The sequence below is a fragment of the Physcomitrium patens genome, chromosome 15, assembly GCF_059467195.1.
Source record: "Physcomitrium patens ecotype Gransden chromosome 15, ASM5946719v1, whole genome shotgun sequence".
Lineage (NCBI taxonomy): Eukaryota > Viridiplantae > Streptophyta > Bryopsida > Funariales > Funariaceae > Physcomitrium > Physcomitrium patens.
In genome coordinates this window covers 17,233,361-17,252,624 of record NC_143424.1, presented here as the reverse complement: position 1 = coordinate 17,252,624, position 19,264 = coordinate 17,233,361, and the positions used below count along the sequence as shown (strand labels likewise).

At 37.5% G+C, this 19,264-nt stretch overlaps 2 protein-coding genes across 12 annotated transcripts; one reads left to right on the top strand and one right to left on the bottom strand.

The window, feature by feature from the left end:
• The first annotated feature begins 185 nt into the window (after nucleotides 1–185).
• Nucleotides 186–4,265, top strand: LOC112292182 (senescence/dehydration-associated protein At4g35985, chloroplastic). The gene is made up of 7 exons (XM_024540422.3): nucleotides 186–468; nucleotides 1,070–1,804; nucleotides 1,979–2,281; nucleotides 2,439–2,683; nucleotides 2,962–3,128; nucleotides 3,445–3,529; nucleotides 3,634–4,265. The coding sequence occupies exons 2-7, from the start codon at nucleotides 1,229–1,231 to the stop codon at nucleotides 3,824–3,826; spliced, it is 1,569 nt and encodes a 522-aa protein (XP_024396190.1). The 5' UTR covers nucleotides 186–468; nucleotides 1,070–1,228; the 3' UTR covers nucleotides 3,827–4,265.
• Nucleotides 4,266–4,477: 212 nt separating this feature from the next.
• Nucleotides 4,478–15,066, bottom strand: LOC112292181 (protein ENHANCED DISEASE RESISTANCE 2). Of its 11 annotated transcripts, XM_090256632.1 has the most exons (24): nucleotides 14,829–15,049; nucleotides 13,880–14,184; nucleotides 13,277–13,497; nucleotides 13,068–13,142; nucleotides 12,216–12,269; nucleotides 11,948–12,013; nucleotides 11,617–11,723; nucleotides 11,397–11,479; nucleotides 11,057–11,173; nucleotides 10,891–10,931; nucleotides 10,656–10,750; nucleotides 10,287–10,382; nucleotides 10,006–10,070; nucleotides 9,166–9,237; nucleotides 8,741–8,899; nucleotides 8,331–8,536; nucleotides 7,927–7,960; nucleotides 7,417–7,574; nucleotides 6,880–6,981; nucleotides 6,416–6,460; nucleotides 5,988–6,128; nucleotides 5,674–5,769; nucleotides 5,301–5,402; nucleotides 4,478–4,878 (listed from the first exon to the last, which is right to left on the bottom strand). In XM_090256632.1, exons 6-24 carry the CDS (start codon nucleotides 12,011–12,013, stop codon nucleotides 4,780–4,782), a joined length of 1,884 nt encoding a protein of 627 aa, XP_090112758.1. In that variant the 5' UTR covers nucleotides 12,216–12,269; nucleotides 13,068–13,142; nucleotides 13,277–13,497; nucleotides 13,880–14,184; nucleotides 14,829–15,049; the 3' UTR covers nucleotides 4,478–4,779. The 11 variants fall into 11 exon arrangements, with proteins under 11 accessions (XP_090112758.1, XP_024396180.1, XP_090112755.1 ...); XM_024540412.3 differs by lacking the exon at nucleotides 13,277–13,497 and having other exon boundaries at nucleotides 14,829–15,066; XM_090256629.1 differs by lacking the exon at nucleotides 13,277–13,497 and having other exon boundaries at nucleotides 8,810–8,899; nucleotides 14,829–15,062.
• Nucleotides 15,067–19,264: the final 4,198 nt, after the last annotated feature.

Sequence of the window (19,264 nt, the reverse complement as noted above, 5' to 3'; positions counted from 1 at the left end):
TCTGCTGTCGGCAGGCCCATGGACAGGCCCGGTCAAGCTCGGACCACGTGGCAGACTAGAAGGGCAGGGAGCAAGCTGGCCGTTGGATGGAGAGGAGGCGGAAGACTACACGGCATCCCATTCTCTTTCGGGGGCATCCATATTGCCCAGCTGGGCCACCATGTGGCACTTACAGGAGGGTCACTTGTCAGCAGCCCTGGAGGCAGCTGGGATAGGAGAGGAGCGTTCAGGAGGGAGGAAGGGCGTGCTTGTGCTTGTTTTGTGTCGGCGAGTGGACTCTGTTGCCATTTATTTGCATCGCCTTCTCCCAGCTTCTCTCTTCCCCAGCCCTTGTTCTATTTCGCTTTCTGTTTGCGAGTTGAAGGCCTCCCTCTCTCTCTCTCTCTCTCTCTCTCTGTTCTGAGGATTCTCGTCGTGCTGGTGGTGGACGTTTCTTCATTCAGCACACTGTCGTGGCTTCTTTCGATTGTAAGATCCTTTTCTGAAGCCCTTCTCAGTCGTTGCTCTCGCGTGACTTTTTCTCATGCTGCTGCTGCTGCTGTTCTCGTGGTTCTAGTTCAGGTGTTTCGTTGCAAGACTGTGTAGTAGCTCGAGGAGGATGGTTTAACCTGCTGAAGATTTCCTTTCTGTCTTGTAGCTTTCTGTAGAGGGCTTGTTTGCATGCAGAGAGTTAATAAAGTTGGTTTGAATTATTCTGTTTAGGATTGATGGGTGGTTGCTCTCTTGATTGACCTTGATCGGAATGCATCTGCTATCTACCTGGATGGTAGAACTGGGATGCTGGTGTTCTGCTGATATAGATTCAAGTTGAGTCATATGCCATGGATTACGTGAGTCCACCAGGATCGGTTTTGGTGCAGGGAATTGCTTTTCACTGAGACGTGGAATGGTTTGATTTAACTGAAATAATTCTTCTTGGTGCGCGTCAGCGTTCAATTCTTAGAATCTATGGACTAGGACCGCTCTATTTTGAAAGGCAGAGCTTGGTTTCAACACCCAATGGTTGTCAAAATTTTCAAAAAGGAATTTCCAAGTTCTAACTGCAATTGGTGGTCCTGTATTCGACCAGCTTTTATGACAGGTTAGGTCATTTCCTGGTCTGTTACACCGTCTTTAAAGACAACCATTATCCCGGTCAGCCGTGATCATCTTGAAAGCGTGTGATATCTTGCGGAGGTAGAAGACAGCCTCGCAGGTCTGAAATAGGATCATATAGATTTAAGATAAGATGGAGTGGATCAAGAAGCATTTTCCAGGAGGCCATGGAGACTCTGAAATGTCAGTTTCTGACAAATGGATGGGGAGCACGACGCAACATCAAGGCGAGAAAGCCTCGTCAATAGTACAATCTAGGGTCGAGAAAGACAATGCCAAAGAGTCCGAGGAGACCAAGGCCAAGCTTGAGTCGCTTTCAAGATGCAAATCATTCGCACCGCCATCGCAATCGGCCTCTGATCTAGCGAGATCACATTCCATGAGCGTTGTCATGAAGAAGGATTCGGAAGAAGCTAAAGACGACGATACCCCTCTTGATCCCAGGGAAGAATGCTTGGTTACGGTGCCCGATGCTATTGTGCACCTCGTGGATGACCAGCAGAGCCCTCACCTGGCAACTGCCCATTTCTCAGTGGTGCGTATTACCCAGAAGGGTAACGGTATTGTGGTGCTGGTGCGTGTGGGAGAGGACTTGCACTGGCCTTTGATGAAGGATATGCCCACTGTCAAGCTTGACCCCACACATTACTTCTTCACGCTTCCTGTTCCATCTTCTATTGATGCTCCCGAAGACGAGAGCAAATCCGAGGTTTAACAATACATCCTTAAATTGTCGTTTAAGTGATACTCATGTAATATTCGTCACATTGTGATAGTGCGTGTCAGGATAACCGAAATATTTGATTCTGCGTGTGGTTTCGTCCTGTTTTGATCCACCATGTGTCGAGTGTAGTCGATGGTTCTTGATTGTTCTAAATTGCAGGGTCACTGTGAGAAAAACGGATTTGAAACGCTGAATTACGGAGTTACGTTTCCAGACCCTTCAAATCACGAGCAAGCATTGCATGAGCTGGACAGTTTGTTAGCAACGTACACGTCCTTTTCATCTCCAACTCTTGTACAAGGTGATCAACGCAAGGAAGAATTCGCACAAACCAACAAACACTTGTCACTGAACAAGAAGGAGAAAACCGAAACTGACGTTGCTACTCGTGTAAACGAGGGCAACAAAGATTATCGTGGCAAACTAGTTCCCAAGAAAGTCCTATCTGGTGAGGAGCAACAGGTAAGGGTGCGATTACTTTGCGGCCATTGTGTGATCTCTTGACATCTCTCAAATACTAAATCAAATATATTAGAGTGTCCTTAAAGTGAGGATCAGGTATTGTCCTTTATGGAGTTGATGTGGTTGATACTTATCTAAATTTCGAGACTCCGAATAGGTGACTGTGACGGAGGAGAATCAGAGTGCTTTCTGGACCACAATGGCGCCTAATGTAGACGACTATGGGTCTAGTGCTGCAAGAGCAATTGCAACTGGGTCAGGCCACGTTATCCGTGGAATTTTCTGGGTGCGGGATTCCACTGTTGCACAGCTGGAGAGTGGCACACTGTACCTGCAGAGCAAGATGAACCCTTTGGACAAGCCTAGCAATATCAGTCCCAGAACTCTCAGAAACTTGAAACGGTACTCTTAAATTACATTCGATTGATGCCATGTCCTCTTCTTCATACTCCACTTGCATTACATAATCAAAACTACAGATTGTGTGCTAATTGTTAGTAGTTGGTTCTCTCGTTTATGGTTGAAATCCTGGAAGGATAACGGTTGAGTAGAAGAAGCTAAGTCTATGGCGTCCACTGAAACTAGCGCTGGAAAATGGGAGGATATGATTCATCATCTCATGTAAAATGAAACATGATCATTGCTCAGGTTCATATTGTGTGGGCCCGCATTGTGATTAGGGTGCGGGATATGTCGCGGGCAACAGAGAATGTAGCGAGGAGTGTGCTGCTGGGCATAGTTAAGACAGCAGGATTCTTTTCGGGGTCGCTCATCAAGTCTAGAGCTGGAAAGAAGGTGTTCAAGTTGATGCCTGGTGAAGTGGCTCTCGTTTCGTTAGATGCCTTCGGTGAGTTTTTTATTGATCATAAATCAAATCTCAGATTCGTCCCTTTGGCGATGTAAGTGTGTGGGAGATAGTTCTACGTAATGTTACAAGAGTCGGTACAATTTGGATTGTGCTGCAGACATTTAGAATTAGATGGTTTGGGACGCAGAATCAAAGTCGTGGATTTAACCCGTCTTTCTATCCTAAATTGGCGATACCCTATCAAAACTCCTAATCATCCCCCAAGATTCATTGTTCTATAACTTATTGCACTTATCATATTTGTAAACGAGAGTTGTAAGATTGTATTCTTGATCTGACTACTAATTTGGTACAGGCAAGTTGTTTGATGCTGTGGAGAAGGCAACTTCAGATGTCCTAGAATCCACGTCGTTGATGACGCAAAATGTGATTGCGCACAGGTATGATTTCTCTATCCACCTCTTTCTATCGCTCGTCTATCAGAGACAATGACTATTCCTAGTGCCTCTTGGAAGTCTGATGTGATGTGAGGAATGAGGTGTAGGTACGGAGAGTCGGCGGGGCAGGTCACGCAAGACACATTCGCCACAGCAGGTCACGTTGTGGCAACAGCTTGGACGGTTGCCAAGCTTCGGAATGCATTAAACCCGAAGGCAGGAGCAAGACCCCTGACCAAAACCGGCGTGATCAAAGGCCTAGCCAAGAATGTTGTCAAGGGAAAACAACCTACTACTTAATTCATTCCGAAACCTGGGGATGATTGTCTTACTGCGTGGCAGTGGATGTGTACTGGCGAGCTTGGTAAAATAGTTTGAGGGTAGAGTTTCGTCTCCCAACGTGGCACATTACCATTTACTTTAGTATACATGGTTAACATGGGAATTACAAAAAAAACGTTTTGGAGGTATATGAGAAGATATGAGGAACTTATACCGCTCTTAGTTTCTGACAGCATTAAATTTACATAGTTCCTATTCACACAAGTAGAATATAAGTTATAGGATTTAGAAATTTACATGGTAGAATTCGACAACACATAAATTCTTTGGACAAAAATGAATTTGTAGGGCAGCTATTTATTGTTTCCCTCAATCATGTAATATTGTTAAAAGTAGATGTATTTGACAGTCTACTCTACACAGTAATACCACAGCTTAATGACCAAATTGCCAAGAACCGGTCCTCACAAAATCCTTCAATAAGACAAGTTAAGCCTCAGAATAAATGTACTGAAAAAATCCTGATAATATAAATCATCTGCATCGCAATTTTGTGCCATGTGCACTTGTCGCAATATATTCTACACAATTCGAATTTAATGCAAGTAAATATTCGACAATACATATCATAAGCAATTTCACAGTAAGCATCCAAGATTCAAAGAGATCTGAATTGACATAGCTCTTCATAATCATTACATATATGTTTGAATTCCAATACACGGTACAAATGAGACGAATCCTTTTGAAAGAACTCAATTTATGGGATTCGTGAACACGATCATTAGTCACGTATTTACTTAAACCTACTTAGTACATAAATTGTGTTTCTAATTAAACCGAGAATTGAATGGCCGATCCTACATCATTGAAAGAATGAATCACGCAAAAAGAGGACTTCCTTGAACCAACCTTAATGATTCAAAGAATTTCGTATAAATGACCTACACTTCAATTCGTAAGCAGAAAAATCAATCAGCTTCAGGCGGTGTGGTTGCAGATGCAAGTGACAAACGCGATACACGCACAGCGCCAATCAAGCGCTCTGGAAGTTCTTCCATGCCATTCCCCTGCATAATAATGCCCATTAGAATAAAAGAGTTGCAAACTTAACCAAATTGTATTTTCTTACAAGCAAATTTGAATTTTGGTAATTTAATAATAACTAAATTTCATCAGATTTTTTCATGCACATGTGTTGATGCGTGTGTGTGTGCGTGTGTGTACGCGCGTGTAGGAAATTACTGCACCGGACATCATCTTCGGTGTTACCATGGCCATAATGACAGGAATCTGGAAGTGAGTCTTCGTGAAAATCAATGCATTTGTTCAAGGGGTACCTAGTGAAGTCCTTGAAAACGCGAAGCTTTTGTTACTGTTATTATTATTATTATTATATTCAACCCAACCCATGTTTTTCGCCATGTTACAACAATCTTCGAAGCATGACTTGATTATTGCATCGAGTGCGAGGACTAGTGAAACAACATACCTGAATCAAAAAAGCCATGTCAACAACTAGCGCACTCACGACACCAAATACAAGCCCAAGTACACCATTAGCTACTGTTGATGACCCAATGTCGATATCAACCTGGTAAAACAAAGTAATTTGGTTAGCATACATGAAGCAACAGTTCTGGAAAATCGAGAGAAAAAGATCTGAAAGCCGATTTCATCAACAACCAATTATTTTTGATAACGATGCGTCGAAGCTAAGTCAATATTTCAATCCGCAGCAGGCTTCCCCACACACACTTAAAATATATCGTACTCCCAGCATTACGCTCCTCTAACTCAACCCATTCAGTTTGTGCGTAATTAATTCCTCCTTCATTCATGCAAGTGAAAACGAGGCCGAATACCTCAAGGTAATTGGAACCACGATAATAAGTGCAATCTACTGCTTTGCCAAGAATGCAAGGCGTAGTACCCACACTCTGCCTTACAATCCATGATCCCTGCAACAGACAGTCTTGAACATATTAGAAGATTCAACTGATTGTTGAAAATTGTTGAACACGCAAGAGCTTTATATTCAGCAAATGGTAATGCAGTTAGTTCAGCCAAATAAAAGATTCTACGTATCAAACACATCGTCTGAAAACTGGAATGAAGATATGAGGATTCTAAGCTGAATATATTACAAGATGAGTTCAATAATTCTAAGGCAGCAGACCTGGGGAACAGAAGGAATGAGTTTGAGGCGACTGTTACGAAAATTGTCATCTCCATCCACAAAGCGTTGCAGAAGTGACCCTTGAGGCGCCTTAGGTGCAACAAAGTAGAAGATCATGCTGTAGTGAGACGCTGCTGGTACCTAGATTTATAGCAAGACAAAAATTTAACTTGTGGAGCGCACATTTTCTCAGGAACAGCTCCCATCAAGCTGCATCTTCCGGCAATCAAGCTCAAATAACATTAATCAAACTTGCTGCACCGATATCCTGTTGACTCGTGCGCAGTTTCAGCTATATAACGTGATATAGAACGAAATTCTAAGTCTTGAGGATCTGAAATTACTTCAGGCAACCACAGATAAATTTGGTTGTAACCCCATGAAGTACACAAGTATATGATATCCACTTAGCTTTAGCAAATTCAAACCTGGACATTAAACGCTACTGTAAAGAGTCCCATCTCTCCCGCCACCTGGAAAACATAATAAACTCAGCCAAACCCGAACGAACAGCATAGAAACACGATGACAATGAAGTCGCAGACTTAAATGCTGCCCGTTCTCATGAATCATTCTCTTTATTCGTCTTTCCGACCAGGGAAGCCATCAGGTTCAATAGAGTAGCAACGCATTCTGGCTTCATGTACTATCATGACTTCATGGAGAAGAGGATGGAGGATGATGTTTAGTGGGAGCTAGACGAGTGTTCGAGGATGAACTGTTAATCTAACCGATTTCAAAAATATGTTTAGGATTAAAATGCACGCAGAGACCATATTGATCATCAGGAACAGTACAATTCCACTGTCTTGGCTTTTAACGGTCAACAAACACATACTGGAGAAGACTATACAAGAGAGGCTTATAGCTGATAACAGACATGACTTCGTACCTGAGCAACGCAGCCTTTTCTCTTGGCAACATGATCAATACGCTTGATGTCTTTGAACCAATCGACTGCCACGAGCTGCATTAATGGTTCACCTGCAGCAGTCTGGTTGTATACGACATTTTCGAGAATATGAGACTTCAAATTTCAAGAAAAAGACCTCATGTAATCCCCCATAATAAACCTCTTCCTCCCCGTGAGTATTCTTCATCGCAGGTTGTACTAGGTAAAGTTGATATGAGAACCAACATAATCCAATCCAGAATATGCGTACTTTTTTAAGTGTAAATAATGTTTCGAGAAGGCAAACACTAACTCAAAATTTTTACAAATAAGAAAAAACAAATCTGATTCTACAACATGCAGTCGTACCCGGTGGATCGACGCCCAAGTTCCAGGCTATATCTAAAGCTTAAATTTAAAACAGCTGTCTGAATCTTACTTCAAACTGTCATGAAAGATATAAGTTGATGTATGAAAATTCATGACATAGTTTGCATAGAAGAAGGGACAAGAAGAAACTGAAAGTCAGCAACTCGCCTTTGAACGATCAATTAGAAAGTGCTTGCTTCGAACGCGGAAATTATTGCAGTCCGGGATACTCCAGCAGTTCTTGCCATTATCAAGATCGCCCTTGCCAAGGTTGCCTGATAACATTGACAAATCCAGAGATACAGGAGGTGGCTCCGACACTGATTCTACAGGAACATCAGAAGAACAAATACAATAATTAGTACTCTTCATACTTTGCATACAAGATTACGACAAAACCATATCGAGCAAGGATCAACTTAAATACTGTCCTATAAGTGAAATAAAAATGATACGAATCCCGCACCTATTAACTCCACTAAGTTTCAAATTCTTCACATTGCATCTATCCAATGAATAAAATACAACGGCACAATTAAACACCCAAGTTGTGCCATATTTCATTGAGTTCTTCCATGATTGGTGAATACTCTCAGTAGACAAAATTAATCTCCTTTGAACCCATCCAACACTATCAACCCTTCAGACATAATCATGAAGGGTAAGGCCTCTTGATACCTGTTGCATTCAAATTCTTCGATATAAAGTTGGGCTGCCAAGGCAATGAAGCATTAGAACTAGAAGAATTAAATGTTAGTCTTTGCACAGACATCAATCTAGCAAGTCCAAAATGATGACTCACATAGTGAGAATAACCCTATCATGTTAAGTTGGTCTTTTGCTTTCTTGGAAAAAATGCATTGATGCAACTTCATCACGCACAGAGGTGACATGCTGTTATCATTCCCACTTCTAGCTCAGGTTCTTCTCCTTAACTAATTTTAATTAGTTTTTTCTATATTTATATATTTGAATGCAACTTATCTTCCACAACAGGACCGACAGAACAGTTCAAAACTGTGAAAAGCTGAAAACAAGCGAGGCATAACAGAAACAAAAATATAAAATTAAAATAAACTTACCTCTGAATCAGCATAGAACTGCATATCGTCATCATCGTACTCAGACTCATCATAATTGGATTGACCTGCTGAGGGCATCTCAGGTAATGAGGCAACATTCTGAAGTGCACTTCGCTTTCTCGTCTTTGCAGTGCCTAATTTAGGTATCCTTGGCACAGATGGTAGAGAACAGTTTCCATCCCTTTGTGCAAACCACTCCCTAAGACCTGGAAAAGTCATAAAGCATAGCGCCAGTCGAATGTAAAAGTAAAGAATGATACACATTGGCATATTGCGCTACAAACCGTATCACGCTGGGAAAGTCAAGCGTCCACATGATACCCTAGCAAGGGTAAATTTGATGTTCAGCTTATTAAATAGATAGACAATAGAATGGGAGAGCAGAAGCTTCATAAGAAAAATTAAATTACCAGCAACACTGTTAAGAATCTGAATAACAGAATGATAATGACAGAGAGGGAGGTAGTTTGCACCCCAACCCTTCAAGTCAATGTGCACTAATTGCTGCACTCGTGCCCGGGGGTCTCCATTTGGATGAGATTTTAGAGGAGAGATAGTAAAACCTCCACCTACACATCATCCATTTCATCCATGCGATATGATAAGATATCAAACATACGACTCTGAAATACAACACCATAGCACATACGCAGTGCCGGAATCTTACAGTAATTGACTCCAGACAAGGCCAAGAGCCATGTAGAACTTAAAGAGGAAAAAGATGAATTTCAATCAGGGGGAGCACGCAGAAGGGCAATCACTAAAGAGATTTAGGACATGAAAACGTTCCTAAAATGATCAACGCATCAAACCGTAAGAAAATAACTGTACTTACTTTCAATGTGTGCTCGAACGCAACCTGGCTCTGGGGGACAACTAGGATGCTCCTTCGACCGGAACAAAATAACTACAGCCAAACCACGACACCACTCAGAAAGAGCACTTCCACACGCTATAAGAAATTTACTAATGGTCCGTGCAGTCAGTAACACAGACATCATACACGATTTGCACAAGTACATGCAAGATACATGAATTTGGCTGCTTGAACCCACGCCTTCACACGTGAGTCATTTTAAAAGCTTAAATAAAGAGAAAAACAAAGACCAAGTCCAGAAAAAAATCAATGAAAGAAAAAAAAAGCGAGGAACTAGAAAAGGCTTTTATTAAAAGCAGCTTCACAAAGGGACTGTCAAATCTATCAAAAGGCAGAAACCCAAGTAAAAGTATCAATGCATTGAAATGTTCTGAAAGAGATAGTTCTATGTAGACACATAAGTTTTAATATCCAGCTTCGATTCTATCATAATAATTCATTAAACTTTGTTGGAGAAGGCAGACTGAAATACGTCGACATTCAGAGAAATTTGACATATTTAATTATGTTGCAACTCTGGAACCCGACACTGAAATTCAGCAACGATCAGCGTAAGTACTAATGAGGAATAGTTAGTGTTGTAGCCTCTCATTCAAGCATCAACTTTGAGAGGTGAGACTGCAAATTCACATTAAGTCCTGTGAAAACAAGTTTATAAGGGAACCTTGAAAAGCATTGCTAGAAGTGCAAAGAGAGGAAGAGAGAGTCTAGCAATAAACGCCATTTTGGCAGGACTATTGTGTATAGGATGCGTTGGACATTCAGAGCATAAAAGAGAGCTTGTAGGTAGTAAAGTACCATAGCTTCCATCATCGTTGCGACGCCAATAGCGCAAATAGCAAAGATCACGAGGCCATAAAAACCTACAAATATGTACAAAATATTAAGTATACGTTCGCACATGTGCATTCAGAATGACTAAAACCCTATGTTGCAGAAAGTAGTTAACCTAGAACATTTATTCAAATTACGCAAGCCCAATGAGAATGTCGTGCACCACTACAAAGTGCTTGAAGTATTAGAATACTGCGGGAAATTACTAGAGAACCAAAACTTCGACGCAGCTTAGCACAACTTACATGGGAAGAAAGTCTAACTGGAGACGCTGATAAAGAATAGTAGTGTGTCCGTCAACTTCCTGCACTAAACGGGCTTCATGAAAGCTGCAGTCCCATCTGTGGAGTGAACCCGCTAGTGTCAAGCATAGCAAGAAAATACTAATTACGTTGTTGACAAAACTGCTTGTTTGTGCGAAAAAGAAATGAGATGCTGTTCAGTCATGCAAGTTAAACTTAAAGATGATAAAGAGAAAAAGATTCGTAACCAGTGAAAGAAGAAAAGGAGGTGACAAACCAGCAAGCACCAACGAATAGCATTTAGTATGACCCAGCAATCTAAACGATAGTTATGTGTAAGATTTTACACAATTGAAAGCACTAGAAACCTACTCATAGCGTGTTTCGTCAATGCCCATGATAAGCTCAAAAATATCTGCACAGGAAGCTTCCACCACTCCAACTGCCTTCATTCCCTTGCATCGGCCCTGCAGATATATACTACGTCATATCTTTGCTCTGAGATCTGCGGCACATAACTTATTCTTGTTTGATAAAGTGCTTTTAAAAGACCCAACTTTAGTTCGACCACATCAAAACAAAGGGAAAACTCAGAAGGGGCATTTACAGCTTGAACGCCATCCTGAACTTCTTCAAAAAATCTGAGCCCTGCGAAAAACACCTAGACTTGTGAGCTGCAGCTACGATTTCTAACTTCCACATGCAACGCATGTACCAGAAGACACATAAGAGCGGCATAAAAAGGTATCACAAGTTACAAGTCTCAGACTTGCCATTCTGACAACGGACAAGGTGCCAGTGTCTTCTTGCAGAAGCAGCCGCATCCGCATTCAGATTACTCCACCTTGGATCTATACCCCTACTCCAATCCTCTATCGATTCTGGAGGTCCTTAAACCAACAAACATCCAAGACACAAAATCAGACCTCTGGATGAGCAGGTGCAAATGATGGCACAGTACCCCTTCGTGACTCGTACGACTTAAAACTCAAAACTCCCGCAGCTCAACAGGTTTCTCTTCTAGCTAGATCCAAAATTGCGTCTCCCATGTTGGAAAAGAGTACAGGCGATTACCAATACATTGATTATGCGCAAACCAGTTCACTGACATACCATTTCCAACAGTCCTATTACGATGATGGTTTTGCTTCTTATCGTCATCATCATCATCAGGTTGAGACTTGCCACTATTACCCCTGAAATACAACAAAAAAAAAAAACAAACAAACATTACAATCAGTTCACTTCTGTTTCGGAGCAACCCAAAATGCAAAAACAAAATTGAAAAATAGACGAAGTAGATCACAGTGAGAATGAGGGACGAGATAGAAACTGGCTATCATGGTCTGAGGATGATGCATCTCGGTCCGGATCTTCCTGTGTTTTGCACACAGAAGGTGGAAAGGTCATGCTCCCATTCGTTGTATGCAGATTCAAATACTGCAACCGTCATCCACAGGCTACATCAGTATTTTGAATTAACTCCTAAGATTCTTTAGCCCTTTGAAGCTATTCCATGAATACGTCAAGAAAAAGATCAACATGAACTTACAATAGTTATTGCTGAAAACTTAACCGCATTTAATGGATGAAAAGTGATTAACCAATCTGATTAAGTTGTCACAGCATTCACTTAGCAGATTCCACAAAATCCTAGATATTACCTGATCAATGACCTGTTCTAAAGCTTCCTTCCATGCAGATGCATCCTGCACGTTAAAAGCTGCCATCTAGACCAAAAAAAGGGGTACATCCAAGGAAGAATCAGTTTCAGCTCAGTTGTAATCTGTGATAGAAGAAATATTTTAGATGCGATCTTACTCTTACGTAGAGACAAATACCAGAAATCAGTGGTTATTACTCAGTTACAGTACAAATGAATCAAGAAAAAAAGAATATTTCCACAAGAACAGGGAGAGGGAACACAGGTACCGTAATACGGTGAGATGGTTCCTTCTTGTTGATTACAGACAAAACATACACAGTCTGTACCACATCCACATAGAATAAACAAATCGCCAATAAGTACAAATCAGAATCATGGTTTAAGAAGCCACTTAAAAACTATCAAAGAGTCTTAACACCTGAAATGGCCGTACTAAAGGAGTGTATAGTCAGCTACAGACTGGCCAAGCTGTCAGTGCAACGGGCTCATCTCCAGTCAAAAGTGCATGCATGGCCAGTGCTTCAGGCTAACAGCGATACTCAGGATTTCACAACCTTTATCTCGACTCCCACAGCGAGACATTCTTATTTTATACAGGCCATTTCGCATCTTCTGTCTGCGGACTATTCATTTCATCAGATTGTCCATTAATACGCTCCACACGAAGTGTTGCTAGTTCTCTGGGGGCTTTCTGAAGGGAATATGTCTTCAAAAAGAGAAGGCATCCGGCTAGTTCTGACCCACAAATATCACCTTGCTCGCAATCGTCACAAGATGACTCACTAAGTTGTACCATTAATTTGCAAAAACTCGTTTCTCTTGGCGCTATATTCCAAAAACTTTCACCTTCAGAATAATATTTCAAGGATTTCAGTCGTGCTCCATTTAACAACTTTACAGTGTATCCAAAAAGCAACATGAAGAATTTGTTGCGTTTCATAGCGATCCTCGTAAGCTACAGTTATCACTGCTTTATAGGTGTCGAAATAAGCAGGGAGAGCAACGAAAAGGTCTATCGTACATCTCTGCTCAAGGAACCAACATTCCAATCACATACCATTACGGTAGCATATTTGACTCAGAAAAGCTATAAATACAGCAAGGAATGATCAACATACGTGGCCGTGATGAGTCTCAAGCCCTCGATCTTCAACTCGACAATTTCCATCAATAGGAAGAGTTTTGATGGGAACCTGCGTAGCAACGTTCGTAAACTTCAAGAGAATTAGTGTCATTTTCAATACCTGAAAAAGTGCTTAAACATGGCAGTGACCACTTGTCTGAAACTCCTTGAAAGCGAGATTAGATATACCTAACAGCTACTTACATGCTCCAATTAGCAACGGTAATGAATAGAGAGACGATCCCTTCAAGCATTTCAAACAGATCTAGCGTTTAGCACTAAATCTTCCTGTTCCTTCCGGACCGCAGTTTCATAGAGAATTCCAGAGCAGTATGACTCGTAAGTTGGCTATTAAATACTCTTCCTAGCAGTGAAACTCTTCTGGAATTTTTACAACTATTATTTTGGTGCATACTCTGCTTCTTCTGCACATTGCCCCCGATCAGTTCAGGCTACACGTAATACAAAACACTTATTAAACTCATTCCATCATCAGAAAACTATTTACTGCCGCAGGGGTCGACATTGATAAAATTGATGTGCTTCATCCAAGCAGTAAAAAAACTGGAAGCAATTATAGCAATAAAAGATAAAATGCAGAGTACTGTAAACACAATTTCCAAAGAACTACTTGCTGGACAGGTCTAGTGTCTTTGACGATTACGTCATGGTGTCAGAAAAATTTCACACGGCATAAAAACCGAAGAGCTACTACAAGTCTGCACGAAATCGAAAGTAAATCAATCATGAGCTACTAAGAATTAAATGGTCAGCTTTAGACACCGATGAGGTCGAAGCACTGTGTACCTCGTTGGCAGATGGCTGTCGCTTGTAATACGCAAGAATCAGGGATTCCAGCACAAAATAACGTTTATGGAAATATGACCGGCCAATCTTGCGACGGCCATAACGCACCATCCATCCCTCCATGGTTGGTCCAGTCATTGTTGACTAGTTTTTCATTCGCCACCCAAAAGCTCCACAGATTCATATTCCATTTTGCAATAAGCGTATTCAAACACGAGTTCAAATATGTGCTACATCCTCCGCTGCAGGACTGATGAGTTTGCCATGCATCGCAATCTCATACGAGCCTAGGCAAACTCCACCCTCTGCATCAATCACCAAACCACATCCTCCAACGTTTAATCATCGCCAATGAGTAACCGGTCTCAGACTGCCTGCTCCAACTACACTATCAAAAACGCTCTTCGTTCACACCCACGAAACCACTCAAACGAGCGATTCCAAACACCAACTAGTCAAAATAACCATATACCTTCATAAAATTATAGAAAATCGACAAATGTATGCTCTAAGTACATGTGGAGCAAACAATGACCTTAAGCAACATCGGATCTTTGACCTAGCAGCAGACACACCATACATTCACTCCTAAGGCAACACCATTCGACTTCAACCGTAAGAAAATTCATAAAAATTAATAAACATATATATATATATATATATATAAAGGCGGGGGCACTCGGGTCATCCCAAGAATCCGAATCGGAATTCGGGAACAGAAAAAACCAGGCGCGCTAAGTCAAAGCCGGAGATGCGAAGAAAGGACCTACGGCTTCCTAATGTTCAACGACTCAATATATTGCTGTTCATCGAACAACACCAGACATACTGCGAATGAGAAGAGAGAGCGAGAGCGCGAGAAACCATGTCGATGCAGTATGGAAGACAGCAGGGACGTCGTGATACTCGAAGAAGGGTAGAGGTGGAAAGAGGCAGTGCAGAAATGTACCTAGTACGTAGCTTAGGCGCTGAGCAGCCTGTACTCAAAGGAAGCACATGGCTGAGCCCTAAAACAGTCTGATGGAATTCGAAGAAGAAGAAGAAGAAGAGATGAAGAAAGGCTGGACGATTCGATCGAAGCGAAAGAGAGGGAGAGAGAGGGGGAGAGAGAGAGGAATGGGAAGGAGATGTATGAATCGATTGAATCCTCACAGCCTATTCGGTGAAACACACTGGCACTTGAGAGAGATTTTTGCTGCTTGGCTCTGCTCTTCCAGTGGAATTTGAGCCAGGTTACGGACATGTTCGGTCATACGTGCCCCGTCACCCGTCGCCCGCATTCTGTTCGCTTTCCCCGCTTTCCATTCGCCATTCTCCTTTCCCTTCCCCCTGAACTTGCACTTCCAATTGTGTTCATCTTTCTTCTTCTTCAAGACCGCTGCGTCCATTCCACACAATTACTGACCCGTTCGTTCATCAGCTTGCGTGCACCCTTTGGCAACTAAGCTCATCTTCTATGGGACTGACTCCCTGCTCACTTTCTTAATATCCATGCATACTAATAAACTCTTTCTAAATCCTATCGCATTATCATCTTAAATGCTATGCTAAAGCAATTATTAAAAATAGTTTTCTTCTCCAAAATAATTAATTTACATGTGATTGAATGCTACATGTTTAACACTGTAATTGCACCTAAGCTAAAATTTAACAAATATTAATCATAAAATTTATTATTCAACTATGTGCTACATCTTGCTTCTAGAATTTGGAATTTTATAATTTTATAAATATGTATTCAATTTTAATCATTAAAAAAGATAAAGGTAAATTTTCAATTAATTTATAACACATTAAAATTTGACCATGAGATTGTCAAAATTTTAGCTAGTTGTTGTAAAATTATACATACATATATATATTTATATATATATTATTTAAAATATAAATTATTTAGTGTATAATTTTATTGTGACTTTTAATAAAAATATACTAAAACCACTAAATAAATCTTTTAATATCATATAATAATATAATAATTATTAAGATATTAAAATATTTTACCAAAATATATTAAAAATCTAAAAAATAACTATTCTTATTTTTAAAAAAATAATAATAAATATAAAAATATTCATAAATGGCAAAATAATTATAACATTTTAAAGATTTAAATAAATAATAAATAATATATAAAACTACCTATTTTCTATATTTTATTCATTATAATTTAAAAATATCAATAATTATGATTAATAATTATGATTAATTATTTATTTATTAAATAAAATAAAATTATAATTATAATTTTAAATTTATATCTAAAATTTAGTGGGTATAAAAAGCTTAATAAAATGTATCATAATCTTTTTTTAATTTAAAAAACTAGTAATATTTTTATTTGATTTAAATAATTATTTGAATATAAAATAAAAATTAAGATGAAATAATATAGGCTAGATTTTATATTAACATCTTTAAAATGTAGTACTTTTAATTATAATTAAAAATATATTTTATAATTTTTAGCATATTTTTTAAAGATTTTTTATTTCTATTTTTAAAATTTATGTAGATTATTAAAAATATTAGAATAAAAATTGAAATTATTATAGTATTTGTTAAGCTAATAAGACATTTTTAAACACCATAGTATAGTTTAATACATAGAATATACATTTTTGTTATAAAAAATAATATGGTTAGTTGTTGTTAGAAATTTGAATCTATTAATTTGTCAAGAACAAATACTTAAGAAATATAGATAAACAAGTGAGACTTTTCTTAAAGAAATATGAAAAAAATAATATTAATAAATATGTATATTTATAAAGAAATTAAATGACTATTGCCAAAAGACATAAAACTAAAGACTCTTGAAATTAAATTAGAAGCAAAAAAAGAATTGACAAGAGTGAGGAAGACCTTATTCTTACCTCTATTATCTATTTAAGAGTTACGTGTCAATGTTCTATGAGGCCCTCAATATGTGTCAAACTCATATGATACATGTCTAACATACAAGAAAAGCTTCTTATATGTATACCATATATTTAATTTATACCATCAATGGCCAACTTATTAACTAATTTTCAACCTATTAATCACCTACATATATATATATATATATATATATATATATATAGATAGATAGATAGATAGATAGATAGATAGATATAAAGACAAAATTATATATACAAAGCTTTAAAAAAGCTTTTATATAAGATAGTATCAAATTTATATTTTTTTATTTTTTTTTATTTTTTTATTTTTTTATTTTTTTATTCATATTATCTTAATAATCATTAAAATAAACATGGATGTTCATGATATAATCTCCCTCTTTCTACAAACAAGTTCTATAAAGAGTAGTGATTATATGTTGAGCAGATTTAAGATTTAATAAATTGTATTTGCCACATATTTTGATTTTTGTTTCTTTTAAAAATGATTAATAAGTCTTCTCATCTATCCATAGTATCATATACCAAGGCAAAAAGACCACCTTGATATTTGACTATTATTAAGGATTTTTGTAATTTTTTTGAATAAAATATTTAAAATACCATCAAGAGTAGTTATTACTTCTAATAATATTACCAAACATTGAAATTCTCTTCTAGTGTCATATTATCAAACATGTTATATCTTACTATCTATTTGAGAAATAACATGTTATTTTTGAAGATTTTTATCTCTATTATATTGTCTTAAAGATTGTGACAATTACAATATCATATCTTGTGATTCAACAAATGATATCGTTTGAATTAATTTGTTCATTCTTCATTCTACATATCTTTAGCATCACAAATATAAAAAAAATCCACAATCAAAGATAGAAGATAAAATGCAATTTTTATTGAATTATATTTATTTTGTGATAAAAAATTATTTAATTCTTCATTTTGATTTAAATGAATGTCATATTGAAAAGCTCTGACTTTTTATTGCTATATTTATAAGATTTTTAAATAGCTTTTAAATATATATACTAATATTATATCAATGTAAGTAAATAAGATATTTCAACTTACATTAGCATCACCTTGAATCTAAGATTTTTTTGATTACAATAATACAAACAAAGTGGGAAGTAAAGAAACTTTTACTTCTAATATTTATTACTTATAGGTAGTAGTTATTGCTTTAAAAGATAACTTCTACTCTTTGACTTTTACATATATAGTCTCATAGACATACACATGTAAATCAATAATTACATATATGATTAAGTAAAATTAAGTGAAAATAGGTTAATTCCATAACATTTTTTATAGTAGCTTTTTAGAAGCTTTATAGATGCTCCTTTGACTTTATAGGTGTCTATAATTGACTTTTTAGATTAGAAATGTGGTCAACAAGTTAGCCATGTGCCACATATGTTGATAACTTGAAGAACAAGCTAAGTATATGGCCTATACATTAAAAAACTTGCCTTGTAAGCTAAAGTATGTCTCTTATAAAGTCAACACATATTAGAGTTCTTATGCAACATTTTCACATAGCTCTTAATTAGATAATATATATAGAGGCAAGAGAAAAGCCCTCTTCACTCTTGTCAACTCCTTTCTTGCTTCTAATCTAGATTTAAGAGTCTCTAGTTTCCTTATCTTTTGGCAATAGCTATTCTAATTTCTTTTTAACATACATATTACGTTATTGCTATTTTGTCATTTTTTTATATAGATTTCTCAAGTTTATGTATCTTCTTCTAATTCATGTTCTTGACACATAGTCTTAGGATCCTTTAATATTTAATTTAATTATAAAGGGATCTTATGATAAATACTAATTATTCTTATTTAATCTTTAAATATTTTATAATTGATACTTTATTTTCTTAACTTTGATTTTTAATCCTTGATCTCATCTTATATCCATAAGATATTTTTTTTCTATGCCAAGAGTCAATCTTTGGACTATAAATAACTTATTTTAAGTAATATCTTTTATAAGATAATTTGTTCTACTTTCACTTTTACTTACTTATTTTAATACTTTTACTTATTTATTTTAATACTTTTACTTTGCTATAAGTGAAAGACTTTCAATCTTAATACCTTTGTTAATATGTGATGATTATCTTTTATTAATACCTTTGTTAACATATAATGTCTATCGTTTTTAACAAATCAATAAGGATATCTTTGATTGGAGAATATTTCATATCAATCACTCTTATTTCAATCATTTCTCATATGAAGTGATGTTGAATGTCAATGTCTTTGGTCCTTGAATGGTGCTTTGGATTCTTTGCAAATATAAAACATCCTTGATTATTATGCTCTATTAGAATTGCTTCTATTTGTACTACTCTTATATCCTCCAAAAGTTATTTTAGCCATATTGCCTCCATTGTACCATAACTTACTACCATGTAATCTGCCTCTATTATTGACTTTGAAATTATTGATTCTCTCTTGTAATTCCATAAAATAGCTC